This window comes from Benincasa hispida, chromosome 7, assembly GCF_009727055.1.
Source record: "Benincasa hispida cultivar B227 chromosome 7, ASM972705v1, whole genome shotgun sequence".
Lineage (NCBI taxonomy): Eukaryota > Viridiplantae > Streptophyta > Magnoliopsida > Cucurbitales > Cucurbitaceae > Benincasa > Benincasa hispida.
Genome location: NC_052355.1, coordinates 30,946,876 through 30,962,148, shown reverse-complemented (window position 1 = coordinate 30,962,148; position 15,273 = coordinate 30,946,876). Strand labels below are relative to the sequence as shown.

The 15,273-nt window shown below is 33.7% G+C and overlaps 1 protein-coding gene across 1 annotated transcript; it reads right to left on the bottom strand.

Annotated features, from left to right (window-relative positions):
- Nucleotides 1-4,764: 4,764 nt before the first annotated feature.
- Nucleotides 4,765-14,164, bottom strand: LOC120081380 (probable dual-specificity RNA methyltransferase RlmN). Its single transcript, XM_039036208.1, has 10 exons — nucleotides 13,864-14,164; nucleotides 8,879-8,954; nucleotides 8,702-8,799; nucleotides 8,483-8,590; nucleotides 8,141-8,227; nucleotides 7,874-7,990; nucleotides 6,770-6,873; nucleotides 5,903-6,042; nucleotides 5,639-5,775; nucleotides 4,765-5,550 (listed from the first exon to the last, which is right to left on the bottom strand). Exons 1-10 carry the CDS (start codon nucleotides 14,071-14,073, stop codon nucleotides 5,374-5,376), a joined length of 1,254 nt encoding a protein of 417 aa, XP_038892136.1. The 5' UTR covers nucleotides 14,074-14,164; the 3' UTR covers nucleotides 4,765-5,373.
- Nucleotides 14,165-15,273: the final 1,109 nt, after the last annotated feature.

Below are 15,273 nucleotides of genomic sequence, written 5' to 3'. Positions count from 1 at the left end.
GTGTAACTTCCTCTCAAGGGTTTATCTTATGCTTCCATCTTACTCCTCATAGATCCAAAATGGAATCCATAAATCTTTTATGTGCTAAACCCTAGTCCTATACGCCCAACTCCAACCTCATGCGCCAATCCTTCTTCCTCTTCATTCTCCCTTGATTTCTATATTCTTCTCAAAGTATAACTTACTTCTTCAACTCAAGGCATAGCCATGTGTCTTCTTTGTCTCTCTTTTCCCTCCAAGCATGCACCCATCCATGTGCCACATGGCCATCTACGCGTCTAACACCTCATCCATGCGTGCAACCCTTCCCTATTTAGGGTATCCTCCACTTGTGGTATCTTATGTTGTCCACCACATAGCCAATTTCTCTCCCTTGAATATCCTATGCACCCACCATGCTTTCTCTATGCGCCCATTATGTTTCTCTATGTGCCCATCATTGTGCTCAACACATGGTTCCCTAAACTCATAATATAATCTCATAGCAAAGCTTCCCAGATCCTTAGACATCCAAAGTTTGTTCAAATAATCTCTCCTTGGGATGCACTGTTATGCGTTCAACATGCTTCCTCTACTACAGCATGCGTTAAACTCATCCAAGATTGTCCATCCTCTCCTATGCTATGAATCCAACTCTTATTCTTATAGCATAGTTTGGACACTTAACTAAGTTTTCTACTCCAAACTACTATGCCTCTAACACTTAGAAATTTTCCTTCCTCTAAATCATAGTCTAGGTACTTCATTTAACTCTTTCCTTCCAAAGCTTGAACTCTGAGCTATTCTTTCCCTCTAAGGAAATCTTGTGATGGCTGGGTGTTACACTTGGAGTATTTATTAAAAATCAAATTGAATTTGAAACGACGGAGATTGAAAACACGATGAGAATGTCTACAATTATATGTATACAAATAATTGACAAAATAACAAATTGAATTGAAGATCGAATTCAGCATACATCGAAATGCATTGTGTACGTGATATAGATTAGAGAGAGGTTTGCACAACAACTCATAAGTTTTGTTCAAATATCTTACCCACAAAATCATATCTCCTTTAATTTCCTAACTTAATTGCATAACAAGCAACTAAAGATTAATTATAATCTCAAAGTGAGGAAAAAAAAAACTGAAAAACTCACAAATACTTTAAGAATCAAATTTGGACTCATGCCTAAGGATTTTAATTTCAATGCTCACATAATACTTATATCAAGTTTACAATTTGATCTAATCAAATGTAAAATCTAATATCAAATATATCTTAACAATTAATTCACAAACACATAAATCACATATACGGTTTAAATAGAGTACTCACCTTTTTTAACTCTAGTTTTGAATACCACAATAATATGTAGGGCCTTTATCATTCTTGGTATTCTAATGAATCAACTCTAATCTCAACAAAATCTATCAAGTGGTAGAGACTCGTGCTGATAACGTGTGATGAAATAAGAAGAATATGAGCAACAAAATAACAATGAAAGCATGACAAGAGAGAAAAAAAGTAGAAGAGAAGACGTATAGAGCTAATATTGAACTCAATTGTGGTGTCCTCTACGAAGCCACCTTACAACCCTATTTATAGGGCATGATGGAATGTATGTTACAAGGTGAAAATTAATGGGAGAAGTTGTGAGATTGGATAACCTATGAAGGTTATAGGTTTGTTGTAACATAAACAAGTTATGGATATCTACAATTACATTTACAATATAAATAAATTTATAAAGAAATTCATTTTTGTGTCTAACAAGTCATACACCTATTCAATATTTTTAATCACAAATTTATTTTGTTGAGATTGGTGTCCTAAATCTCTTTTGTATTCTCGTAGTTTGTAAACTTTGTATAAATAAATTGTTATTAATAAAATAATTGTTATTTCATGAGCATACTCTTAATTCAATAAACTAAGATCCTAGGTTATTTTATGTAATTTAAACATGTACGCAGAGACATCGTGTTGAAATGAAAACCTAAACGGTCTGTAGTAGATGGATAAGGTTGATTACCTTATCCTAGTGACACTACAGATATGGTCTGTTTTGTATATGTTACAAGTGTTGTAAAGTGCTACAAATGATATGATCCTGATCATTCACGTGGAGATATGTGAGCGAGGGTATCCTATACAAAGAGTTTGTATAAGACCAAACCATGAAATGACTGGTCTCATTATATAACGTCGTTAATTGTAAAAACTTATATTTCACCAAGATAGGTGACATGACTTGAATCCTGAGTGACTTGTGAACTCCTACCTATGATGGCAGTCGTTTGATTTGCATGGATGAAAGTGACCATATCGCCGACTCAATATGCCTACAATTTTGGGGATTCGTCTGATTTGGGAGCTGGGAACACGACTATACAAGACGAAATTCACTTATTCCCTAATGTTGGGGTAAGTACATAAGTTGCTCCCTTAAGGGCTGATTATGATGCTTGAATAATGTGACACAACACCCTCTCCTGGCCTGAGAGGGGTTTAGGCATAGTTGGACTATGATCTATTATTCATTGGAGGGATCCGTGGTACTTAAAGAGTTAGATGTAACTACATGGGCAAAACGGTATTTTTGGCTCAGCCTTACGATCAATTTGTGAAGGATCATCGTACTGTTGATTGGTTATATCTAATGGATACAGAAATATATCTGTAGTGCGAAGAGTGCAACTGTCGGTCTTTAGTGGAGTGATCGATAGTTAATGGATGTTGGGTAATTTAATTAAATATTTTAATTAATTATCCAAGTACCATTGAAGCTCAATCTAAAGGTCCTTAAGGTCCCCTTTGTAGCTCAACAGAGATTATTGATAATTAATTTTGGATTAATTTAAGTTGTTCAAATTAATTGAGGGAATTAATTATATGTGATATAACTAATATAATGTATTTGATACATTATAGTATAAAGTTAAAGTTTATTTTGAGAGGAATTAATATTTAGATATGATTCAAATACTAATTATATGGATGAGATTCATATAATTAAATTTAGTATAAATGTGATTTATATTAAATATCATAAATAATTGAGAGAAATAAAAACTATAGGTTATATTATATTTGACAATATGAAAACTATAGGTTATGTATTATATTTGATATAACATATAGTTTAATATATATTATATGATAAGGTAGTTATCATATAATTAAAATAATTTTATTAAATTATTTTCAATTATTTTTCCAATTAATTTTTGAAATTAATTAAGGAGGGAGTTGTAACTCCCTCCCTCTCTTTTCTCTCTGGTAGAAACCGTGTATGAGGGGTTGTCCAATTTCCTATGGTTTATCATTTTCTTCACAGAAGATTTACAAAGAGTTGGTCTTTGTGTGTGATTTTTTCCCAAACAACTTTCCTACACAAATTTCCTTTCCCTTTCACAAAATTCTCTTCCTCTTCTCAAAATTAAGAGCCCACAACTCCTGAATTCGTATTCCTAAGAGAATACAGTGGTTGACCTCTGGGTGGTGGCCATTTGGGATTTCAGTTTTGGAGATCGAGATCTAGATCAAAGTACTTGTGACCGAATCAAGGGAATACGTGAAGAATTTTGTCTTCAATGGTAAGTTTTTTTTTCTTCCCTTCTTCCTACTAATCAGCATGTTGTAAAATCTTAAATGCACAATATATCTTTTTTTTTTGTTATGTAAATTTGGGATTTTGTGAAAAATAAAATTGGGATGATCCCGCTTCCGTTGCATAACTTCATCATTCCTTCATATTTAACATTTGAAAATCTAGGATTCCATAAACCTCTTTAGAAAAATCCAATGTATATTGTTCAACAAATCAATTAATTTTTAAAATAGTTTGAATGTTGAATTATAAAAAATGAACTTATACTTTGTCATTTGTTTTTTTTTTAAAAAAAAAACAATCTTTGTAATATTACCTTTTGATTTTTCATAAATGTTTAAAATCTACTCTTAGAAGAGTAGAAATCTTTTAGAGCTTTAGATAGAAATTGGGACCTTGATGAGTATGTCAACGATGACCTAGAACAAAAATTTAAATAGTTGATCGGTAGGTAATACCATGCTCCCCTTAGAGGAGAGATAAACCAATTCAAGTTTGATTTTTATATGAACTTCTAAAGAATTTGTACTTCAATAATAATTTTGAAACGTTTAAAAATTTGATAATATTGTAACTTTTGAAAGAATAAAGAAATTTTTTTAATCAAATGACAAGATTTAGGAATATTTGTTTTTCTCTCTCAATAATTTAGCCTAATTTGAATATGTCTATACTGCACACAGAATTGAAAGTTCAATTATGTATTTTTCTCTAAAATTTCATCCATTCGACATCATACACAGTTTAGAATTCATAATTCATTGAATGCATAAGATTTTTTTTTAACTATATTTGAAACAAGAATTTATTACAATATTAAAAATTGCAACATTCTTAAAAGTTTAAAGATAATTTGAAAATATAAAGCTAAAATTTATACAACTTTTATTTAATAAAATTTTCTTATATTCTGAGTGTGTAAAGCTCACTCTTTTTCTTGTTTTAGTTTTCAAAATGTAGATTTCAAGAATTAAAAAAGGGTATCCATCAAATTTTTTGAAAATAGAAAATATCAAACAAACAATAAACTGTTGTTTCTATCTATATTGAAATCAATATTACTTATAAATAATGCAAAAATGAAGGGGAAAACAACAAAGTGGATGTAAAAATGTTGTAAACACAACAATTGACCTGAAGTAAGGAGTTTGAAATATACATGATACATATGAGTTGTGCGTATTACATTATAATCATAAATGTTCTTTTAATGGAGCCAGATTGATGCAACCAACATTGGCAACAAATAAATCATCCTAAAGTAAGTATTCAGTACATGGGAAAATAAAACAACTCTAAATTGACATCTTATTGAAAAATTGAACCATATGTTCTATCAGTAGAAGGGATAGATAGCCTTACACAAAGAAGAAGTTCAAAAAGGAAATATACAATGAAATCACTTACCAAGCATAATTTAAGAGCCTCTTTCAGACTTTCTCCTCCCTCTCAGAAACTAATGATTTAGATTTAAGAGCCAAGAAACCATTGGTATACCCTACACTACGTCGATAAATGAACGATCCGATCCCCTCTCGATGCTTCACTGTATCTCAAATTTAGCTTCGCAACAATGTACAATGACCTGTGAATTTAGAGTATAGAACAAGCAGACCTGGATGTGCTGGCTGCCCCTCCATTCTTCATATAATCATATCCCTCTCTATTAAGCTTTCTTGAGGTGCCTTTGCTCCCACAAAAAAATTGGTTCTTCCAGCCTCCAGGTGGATGCAATATAATGAAGTTGGTAGAATAGGAAATAATAAGGAACTTTTGCATCAACATGCCACAGCTACAGCTGATTCGGACTGACTGATGTCGGAATCAACAAGCAAAGGGTTCTTTTGAAATTGGTTTCTTAGCTGACCACAAGCTGCATTTGCATCCAGGCCTCTTGTTTGACGAACACTTACAGTAATTTTATGGGATTCTAGAGCAGCTACAAATGCCATCACCTGAAACAAGAAGAAAAGATTATAGATCAGTGAAGACAAGAATATACGTTTATACTACGAAACATCAGCACGTCTGTCGAGAACATACAGCTTTCTTGTATGGGCGCTGATACTCAGAGCCTTCTATGGGATTGAAAGGTATCAGGTTCACGTGATAGCCCCCTCCCCATTCATGAAGAAGCTTTGAAAGCTCTACAGCATGCTCTACTGCATCATTGACTCCAGCTGTTCAAATGATAAACAACCGAAAATTTTGGGGAAACAATTTGTCAGATGTACAATGTCTGAATCTTCAATGAGGAACAAAATGAAAGAAGAGATAAGAACTGTATTGCTAAAGTGACGCCAGTACCTAAAAGTGCATACTCGAACGATACTCTCCGACTAGTTTGGAGGAAATAATCACGACAATCTTTCATAAGTGCTTCGAGAGGATACGCTTTTGCACTGGGCACAATAGTCTCCCGAAGCTTCTGGTTTGGTGCATGTAAGCTGGTGGATATAAAATGAACAGTTAATCAAAGTAAAATTATAGAGAGAGAGAGAGAGAGATAAAATCTAAGGACCTCGTCCTACAAATGTCCATGGATCATCTCTTCAAAACGACTTAACATTTCGTAGATAAAAAACTTTTAAAGCTAACCTTTGGAACCTGGGAATACTTTGAGATGCTAGATAAAAAACTACAATCTGTAGTCATTCTATGGTTTTCATTCACACCAATTACGGCATATACTTCTTAAAAAAATGGGCTTAATTACAAAAACCACCTCTGAAGTATGGTGGTGGTTGCAATTATACCCTTAAACTTTCAATTTTAAAAATTGAAACCTCAAAATTATATAAATGTTAAATTGGGTCAAATTGGACCTTCAAACTTATATAATTCTATAAATTGTAACATTTTTTTGAGAAGAATATAAATTGTAACATTTATATAAGTTTAATAGTTCAGTTTTTATCATTTGTAGATCTAATTTCTATGATTATTGTAAACTTGAGGGTCAAAATTTAACACTTGTAGAAAGTTAAGAACTCAATTTTTACCATTGAAAGTTTGAGGGTGAAGAGCACCATTGCTAACCAACTGATTAATAATGTGTTCATCACTGACAATGGTCTTCTTTTTTTTCTTTTTTCTTCTTTTTTTTTTCCTGTCCTTTATTCTTAAAAAGGCAAACAATCTAAAAGAATGTTTTTCCTGTAAAATATATGTTACCTGACGGCCAATGTTGACTGAAGCTTGTGAGAAGCCAGCCTTTTAATTGTGTTAGGAACGCCCACAGTAGAAATTGTAATCATTCTTTGTCCAATTTGAACGTCCTTGAAAAAACATAAAGAATTCATGAGAAATTGTGCACTCAGCAACGTCAAGTTAGCATGTTAACCCTTGTGGAACTTTAAAGCCAGCCCTTCCCAAGTTCCCACGACAGTTGGATGTGATCAAGTTTTATAATTTAGAAAAAGAGAATGGCATAAGAAACCTATATCTCAAAGTGTATGTGCATGACACTGATAGATCCTCAAAATTCTAATGTCTCCTTAATCCCTTATTACGCTTACGTGCACCAAACCAGAAGCTTTGGAAGTATGGACACATAAAGTCAAGATAGGTTTACATTTGGTCCCTCCTCCTGGGCAGTTTGAATAATCGGGATAAAAACCAAGCTAGGCCTCCTAATGTCTCCTTAATCCCCCAGATGTGTTCTTTTGGCATAAAAGATGACTCAAATAGAATACCTGTATCTTGCAATCCAATTGAATCTAAGAATTATTATTCAAAAAAATCATACTTTAGTTGTGTCATCTAGCTCTTTTGATTTAATATCCTATGGCTCAATGCTATTAGAATTTTATAAGACATTGGTTAGAAAAGAATAGAAAATTGTTTCGTGAGGTGCCTGGTGGATATATTTCCAGGCCAGTTCTTGAAGATTGTTCCTTTTTTTTCCTCTCAGAGTTCTCTCTTGAGGTTCTCATAATTATATACAACTTAAAACCAATCTGAGAGGTTTCTTGTAATACAGTGTGCTCAGGAGGCCTTTCCCCTGTATATTTCACTCTCAATGAAAGTTTTTGCTAGAGTATGAAGGCACAAGCCTGCAAGTCCACTCCAGCTTATCAGATTTACCTATCCTAATAGTCTGGACAATAAAAACGAGTAAACGACCTAATGGCAGTTTTACCTCTTCAAGTCCTCTCTTGCAATATAAGTAACAGGGTAAAGAGGAAGTACAGAAAAGAAGTTAAGGGCAAAAATAAAATAGTAAACAAAAAATTATCCCACAAAGTATTAGGATAAGATGGGTCTAGGAAAGTAAACCTTGTTCAAGCACCGATGTGCTTCAAGCACTGATTTCATATTTAACATTGGTTCGCCCATTCCCATGAATACTACATTTGTCACCCTATGGTTGAAAATATCCTCAATTGCAAATACCTGTGGACGTAAGATACAACTAATCACAACGGGAAGGATTAATCATATGTGACATAGTTTCATTTTTTCAAATTTCTGAAACATCGAGATATCAAAACAGTACAAGTTCGTAATGGAACATGAAAACAGCATGTGAGAGTGACAAAATACCTGCTCAACAATTTCATGTCTCTGAAGATTCCTAGAAAATCCTCCTTTTCCAGTGGCACAAAAAGAACAGCGCAATGGGCAGCCAACCTTAATGTTTGAAATTCAATAGAATTTAATTTCAGACTGGATACCATAAGGAGTTGCAGATAATACCATGTTTGGTGTCCCAGGGGTTTAGAAACTATTGCAAGTGCTTTCAAAGATATAGATGTGCCATACTTTAATCTAATAATAGGCAATGTGTTTACTTTTTGAGTTGACATGGTGTTAGACTATTTCCCCAAATCATGAAAGAAGATATCACAAAATTCATTTCTTAGAATGACCAAATGTGAATATTACCTGTGATGAGATGCAAGCAGTGAGGCGAACTGAACCTTTATTGTTTTTGTCTTCCACAGGTATGCCAACTGTTTCAATCAGCCTGTTGTCATCCAACTTAAGCAATAACTGCAAAATTTTGACAAATTTATGCCTTAAAATCATACGAACTCTTAATAAAAACATCAAATCATTTACATTTCCCGATAAAACCTCAAACAATTCAACAAGAAAAACTACCTTCACGGTTCCATCAGAAGCAGTAACAGACTGGTAAACAGGCGAACGGCCCACTTTCCATCCAGCTTCCTGAAGATCATTCCTGAATGCCAGTGGCACTGCAATCAACTCGAATCAACATGACAAGATAATGAACAAACCGGCAAAATTAAGTAAAGGAGAAGAAAGAACACCAACAGTTGGTAAACTCTTCAATTTCCTTGACCTTCCTCTTGTAAATAAGCTGATGGAGTTGCTTCCCTCTATACTTCTCCTAATCCATCTCAACAGATAAACTTAACGTTACATAAGCAAAAACCTCCATCAAATTTAAATGCAAGCAATCACAACAGGTTTTTAGAGTGTAAGATGTTAAGCAATTAGAATAATATTTCTTTTAGCTAGTTATATTTCTGTTAGTTCTCCGTTAGTTTGTTAATAAGGAGGTTAATCACATAGTATTCATTTCTTTATTTCTTCTTCTGCTCTGTATATAACAGAGATTGTACTGTATTTATGAGTTTGACATTCAATATCAATGAATGAAGAACTCTGATTTATTCAATGCGTAATATGGTATCCGAGGAATCCCACTTCAATTGAATCCATATCTTCTACACCATTCGATATTTCCAACTACTAATCTTGTATCTCAACCACTTGCTAGATCGAGTAATTATTCTTAATGGAGTAAAGCAATGCATCTGACACTCTCTGGTAAAAATAAATTAGGGTTTATCATTGGAGTAATCCAGAAACCAACGACGAAAGGAACCCTAATGTCCGCTTGGCAATGTAACAATGATATCATCATGTCATGGATTATTAATTCAATTTCGAAAGAAATTGCTGCGAGCCTCATTTATACTGGAAATGTGAAAGCAATTTGGGACGAACTGAAGGAAAGGTATCATCAATCCAATGGTCCTCATGTGTATCAACTGAGGAAAGATCTTGTTACAACAACACAAGGCAATTCATCTGTTGAAGCTTATTATGCTAAAATTACTACAATATGGCAAAATCTTATCGAGTATCGCCCTGTTGATGAATGTAATTGTGGAGGCTCGAAGAAAATGCTTGAATTTCTTAATGTCAAATTTGTCATGATATTTGTTATGGGGCTAAATGAGTCATATAATCCAATTCACGCCCAAATCATCTTGATTGATCCTTTGCGGACTGTCAATAAAGTTTTCTCACTGATAATTCAAGAAGAAAGACAGAGATCTATTGGTCAGATTTCTTCATCAATTGAATCTGTTACTTTGTTGGCCAATACTGATGGTAACAAAAGAAACGAGTTTGATAAATTCAAGAAGAGAGATGGACAGTGTCCAATATGTTCTAACTGTGGTATAAAAGGTCATGTTGTGGTCAAATGTTACAAACTCCATGGCTATCCACCAGGTCACAAATTATATAATTCATCTATTCATCAGAAAACTATTGCCTCAGGTTTATCTTCATCCTCTTCGACTAGATTGGAGAAAAATACTGCTGGAGTAAAATCTAACAAATCAGCATTTTTTGCAAGTTTCACCGGTGATTAGTACTCACAACTTATGAATATGTTCCAATCTCATCTCTCAATCTCTCAGAATGAAGGTATTATCAAAACTGAAACCACTCATGTAGCAGGTACATGTCATTCTTCCTTTACAACTACACACAGTGATAGTATTATTTGGGTTTTAGATTCAGGTGCATCAAGTCACATATCCCACAATCGATCACTATATGTTAATCTGAGATTTGCTCATAATATATCGGTTATTTTGCCGAATCAGACTAGATTCATAGTTGAATTCATGGGTGATATCATTTTACAAAAGGATATTTGGCTACGTGATGTCTTTTTTGTTCCAGAGTTTGCATATAATCTATTATCTGTCAATGCATTACTTAAGGATCAACATTATTCCATTCATTTTTCTAAAGATCATTGTTCAATTCAAGACAAGCTAAATTTGAAAATGATTGTGAAGGCTGATCTTGTTGATGGTCTTTACTTGCCATTAACACCCACTGATAGAGGTAAAAGTAATATGCAACTTGTCCTACCTTGTAAGGCATATACTTCTATATGGCATCAACGTTTGGGACATCCTTCAACTGCTCGAATGAAGGATTTGTCAAATATCTTGTCTTTTTCTAATTCTGTTTCAAATTATGATCATTGTCATGTTTGTCCGTTAGCAAAACAATGTAGACTTTCATTTCCTGCATTAAATAATGTTGCTGATGAAGTTTTTGATCTAGTTCATTGTGACATCTGGGGGCCATTTCAAACCTCACATATGCTGGATTTTCTTACTTTGTCACTCTAGTAGATGATAAATCTCATTATACATAGGTTTATCTTTTGAAACATGAGAATGATGTTTTGCATATTATTCCTCATTTTTTTTAAACTTGTTGAAACACAATTCTCCAAAACTATTAAGGCTTTTCGGTCTGACAATGCACCCAAACTCAATTTTAAGGATTTTTTTTGCTACTACTAGAACAATTCATCAGTTCTCTTATGCATATACACCTCAACAAAATTCAGTTGTTGAATGAAAGCATCAACATCTTTTAAATGTAGCACGTGCTTTAATGTTTCAGTCTAAAGTGCCCATTATCTTTTGGGAAGAATGTGTTCTCACTGCAACTCATTTGATAAATAGAGTTCCTATGCCATTGTTGTCTCATAGAACCCCATTTGCTATATTGTTTGGAAAAGATATTGATTACTCTTTTTTGAAAGTTTTTGGTTGCTTGACATATTCTTCAACTCTATCAGTTAAGAGATCTAAATTTGATCCAAGGGCTCATCCATGTGTCTTTATGGGATATCCAACGGGTGTTAAAGGATACAGATTATATGACATTGTTAAGAAAAGTTTCTTTATCTCCTGAGATGTCTTATTTTTTGAAGATTTGTTCCCATTTCACACCATGGCTGATGGTTCATCTCAGACACCTATTGATTTCTTGGATCATTTTGTGCTTCCTTCTCCAATTCTTGTTGATATAACTGTGACCAATACAAGTGCTACTGATTTGAATATTGTTCCACTCGATCCTCCTATTGATATGTCTTCAGATGTACCTACTGTCATGCCTAATGATATGTCAACTGATATGAGCTAGTAGAAACAGAAGCTACTGTATTAGTGTTGAATATATATTCAGAAGTTGCCTGTTCTAATGAACCAGCACCAAGACGGTCCAAGAGACAACACAATCCACCTTCTTATTTGAAGGATTTCCATTGTAACATTATAACTAATACACCTATATACTCCACATCTCCATTCTTTTTTGGTAAATATCTTTCATATGATATTTACTCATCAGCTCATAAAGCATACTTGTTGAATGTTGCTACGATCTATGAGCCTACTTTCTACCATCAAGCAGTCAAATTTAAAGAATAGAGAGATGCAATGGACAATGAGATTGCTGCTATGGAAAGAAACAAGACTTGGACAATTATGTCTTTACCAAAAGGGCATCACACAGTTGGTAGTAAATGGGTATATCGTATGAAATACACTTCTGATGGTGCAGTTGATCGCTACCAAGCCAAGACTCGTGGCCAAAGGCTATAGCCAACAAGAAGGTGTTGATTTTTTTTTTTTATACCTTTTCATCAGTAGCCAAAATTGTTACAGTCAAAGTTATTCTTGCTTTGGCTACTTCATATCATTGGCCCCAGCTCGAATGGACATCAACAATGCATTTTTAAATGGAGATCTGTTTGAAGAAGTTTACATGACCTTACCTTTGGGATACAAGACCTCTAAAGTACCTAAAGAGGGGGAGAACCTTGTTTTCCGATTAAACAAATCCATTTATAGACTTAAACAGGCTTCAAGACAGTGGTTCACCAAATTTTCAAGTGCTTTGTCATCAAATGGATTTAAACACTCAAGGTTCGATTATTATCTATTTACTAGAGGAAGTGGTGGTACTTTTATTGCACTATTAGTATACGTTTGATGATATTATTATCACAAGTCCTTCATCTGATGAAATTGCCATGGTCAAGGACATACTTAAGATGCATTTTCTATTGAAAGATTTGGGACATGTGAAATATTTTTTAGGTTTAGAACTATCTCGTGCTAACCAAGGTCTAATGCCATCTCAAAGGAAATATTGTCTTCAAATTCTTGAAGATACTGGTTTTCTTGATGCCAAATCAACTTTATTACCTATGGACCCAAATCTTAAACTTTCCAAAGATATTGGACATGTATTGTCTAATGATGAAGCTACTTGTTATCGAAGGTTAATTGGACGACTTTTATATTTACAAATCTCTCGTCCAGATATTTCATTTGTTGTGCACAGATTGAGCCAATTCCTACAATGCGCTACTACAACTCACTTGAGTGTTGTTCATCATCTACTGAGATGTTTGAAACGTTCACCGGGACAGGGAATTTTGATTAAGCTCATTACTACTTTTCATCTTCAAGTTTTTGTTGATGTTGATTGGGGGGCTTGTTTAGATACAAGACATTCTGTTTCTGGATTTTGCATTTTTCTAGGAGACTCTTTAATCTTATAGAAGTCCAAAAAGCAGCCAACTATCTCGAGATCATCTGCCAAAGCGGAATATAGAGCTTTAGCTTCAGTAACTAGTGAACTGATTTGGATTTCTCAGCTGTTGACAGATTTGAAAGTTCAATGTTCACTTCCATCTCCTGTTTTTTGTGACAATCAAGCTGCCATTTCAATTGCTTCTAATCCAACCTTCCACGAGAGAACAAAACATATTGAAATAGATTGTCACTTCGTCCGCGATAAAACAGTTGATGGCTTTCTTAAGTTGCTTCCAATCTGTTCCAGTCTTCAACTAGCTGACATGTTCACGAAGGCATTACCTTATTTTGCTCTATCAAACATCTTAATCAAGTTGAGTGTCATTGATGGTCATCTTCCAACTTGAGGGGAGTATTAAGGAATTAGAATAATATTTCTGTTAGCTAGTTATATTTCTGTTAGTTCTCCGTTAGTTTGTTAATAAGGAGGTTAATCACATAGTATTCATTTTCTTATTTCTTCTTCTGCTCTGTATATAAAAGAGATTGTACTGTATTTATGAGTTTGAGATTCAATGTCAATGAATGAAGAAGAACTCTGATTTATTCAATGTGTAATATGAGAAAGTGATTGTTGTTTGTTACCTGGCCGAAGTCCACGGCGAGCTGTTGTAGCTCCTGGTCCGACAGGCCGATGAGCACTTTGGGAGCTTCTGGAGAAGCCCGAGCGGGAGGGGATATGGAGGTGGAGAGGTTACGAGAAGGCACGGCAGCGACGCAGCGAGGCCGTAATGCACGTGCGACGGACGGCGAGCAAACTTGGTGAATGAGCGCCATTGAAATGGGTATCATCATTGAGAAGAAGCTTTGCAATTGGACTGAGAACTGTTCTTTCTTTCCCGGAGGGTTTTGCTTCTCACTTCTACTTGGCCGTCGAGAAGATAATGTCGATTGTTTTTATTTTTGTTTTTTTTGGGAAAAAAGAACCAAACAAAACAAAACAAAAAACAATTTTGGAAAAAAAAACTTGAGCTTTCATGACTGTATCAATTCACTCCCATCCAGATTTGGTCCGACCAATAAAATTTTATAATTTGAATCTATTGAACTCTTAATTTTTCGTTAATCAATTAATTTAAACTTTTATTACAGTTGGCTTTGAAAATAATTCACTTATTAATTATCAAATGGGATAGATTTTTTCAAATGTCAGAAAATTGATGATTAGAGTAAATGCATACATCTAAAAAATAAGAATAAGGGTCCAATTGATTCATTTATAAAAGTTTAAAGGTTTAATTGTTACAATTATTAGTTTCACATAGAGGTTTTCCAAAACGAAATGTAATTGAGAGTATAAATTGATACACTTACAAAAGTTTAGGATTTATATTTATACGATTATTAATTTAAGTTTAAATTGATACAACTCTTAAAAGTTTAGAGGTATAAATTGATATTTTTACTGTTGAGTTATGTCTATTTTTTTTTTTTTTTTTTTTTTTTTTTGAATTGCCCTTCGAAATGTTATAATATTTAACTTTAGGGATGTTTGGACCACCAACTTCAAGTGGGTGGAATGGATTATCATGGCCCACTTCATATTTGAGATTCTAATTATAATAGTTGGTGTTTTCAATTATTATAACATACAAATTAACTATAGTATTATTGTTTCAAATTCCTATTTGTTATTGTGTTTACTATTCTTACTCATAATCTCTTCCACTCTTTGTTACGGTGTTTATTATTTTCTACTCATACTAAAATACTATGCACCCCAAACACAGACTATTTATAACTCGAACTAAAATAGTATGCATTTCAAATATAGACTATTATAACCTAGACTAAAATAGCTTGCACCCCTAAGTACTACTAGAATAACCAACTCAGCACCCTCAACTGTAACGCTTCATGTTTATTAAAGGGATTAATTTTATTATGTGTTGATTTGGATGCCTATCGTGTTGGATTTGGTTTATACCATTGCTAATGGTATTCGTTGGAATTGAATCTTGCATAAATTGAGTTTAAGTGACTTAAACGTCTATT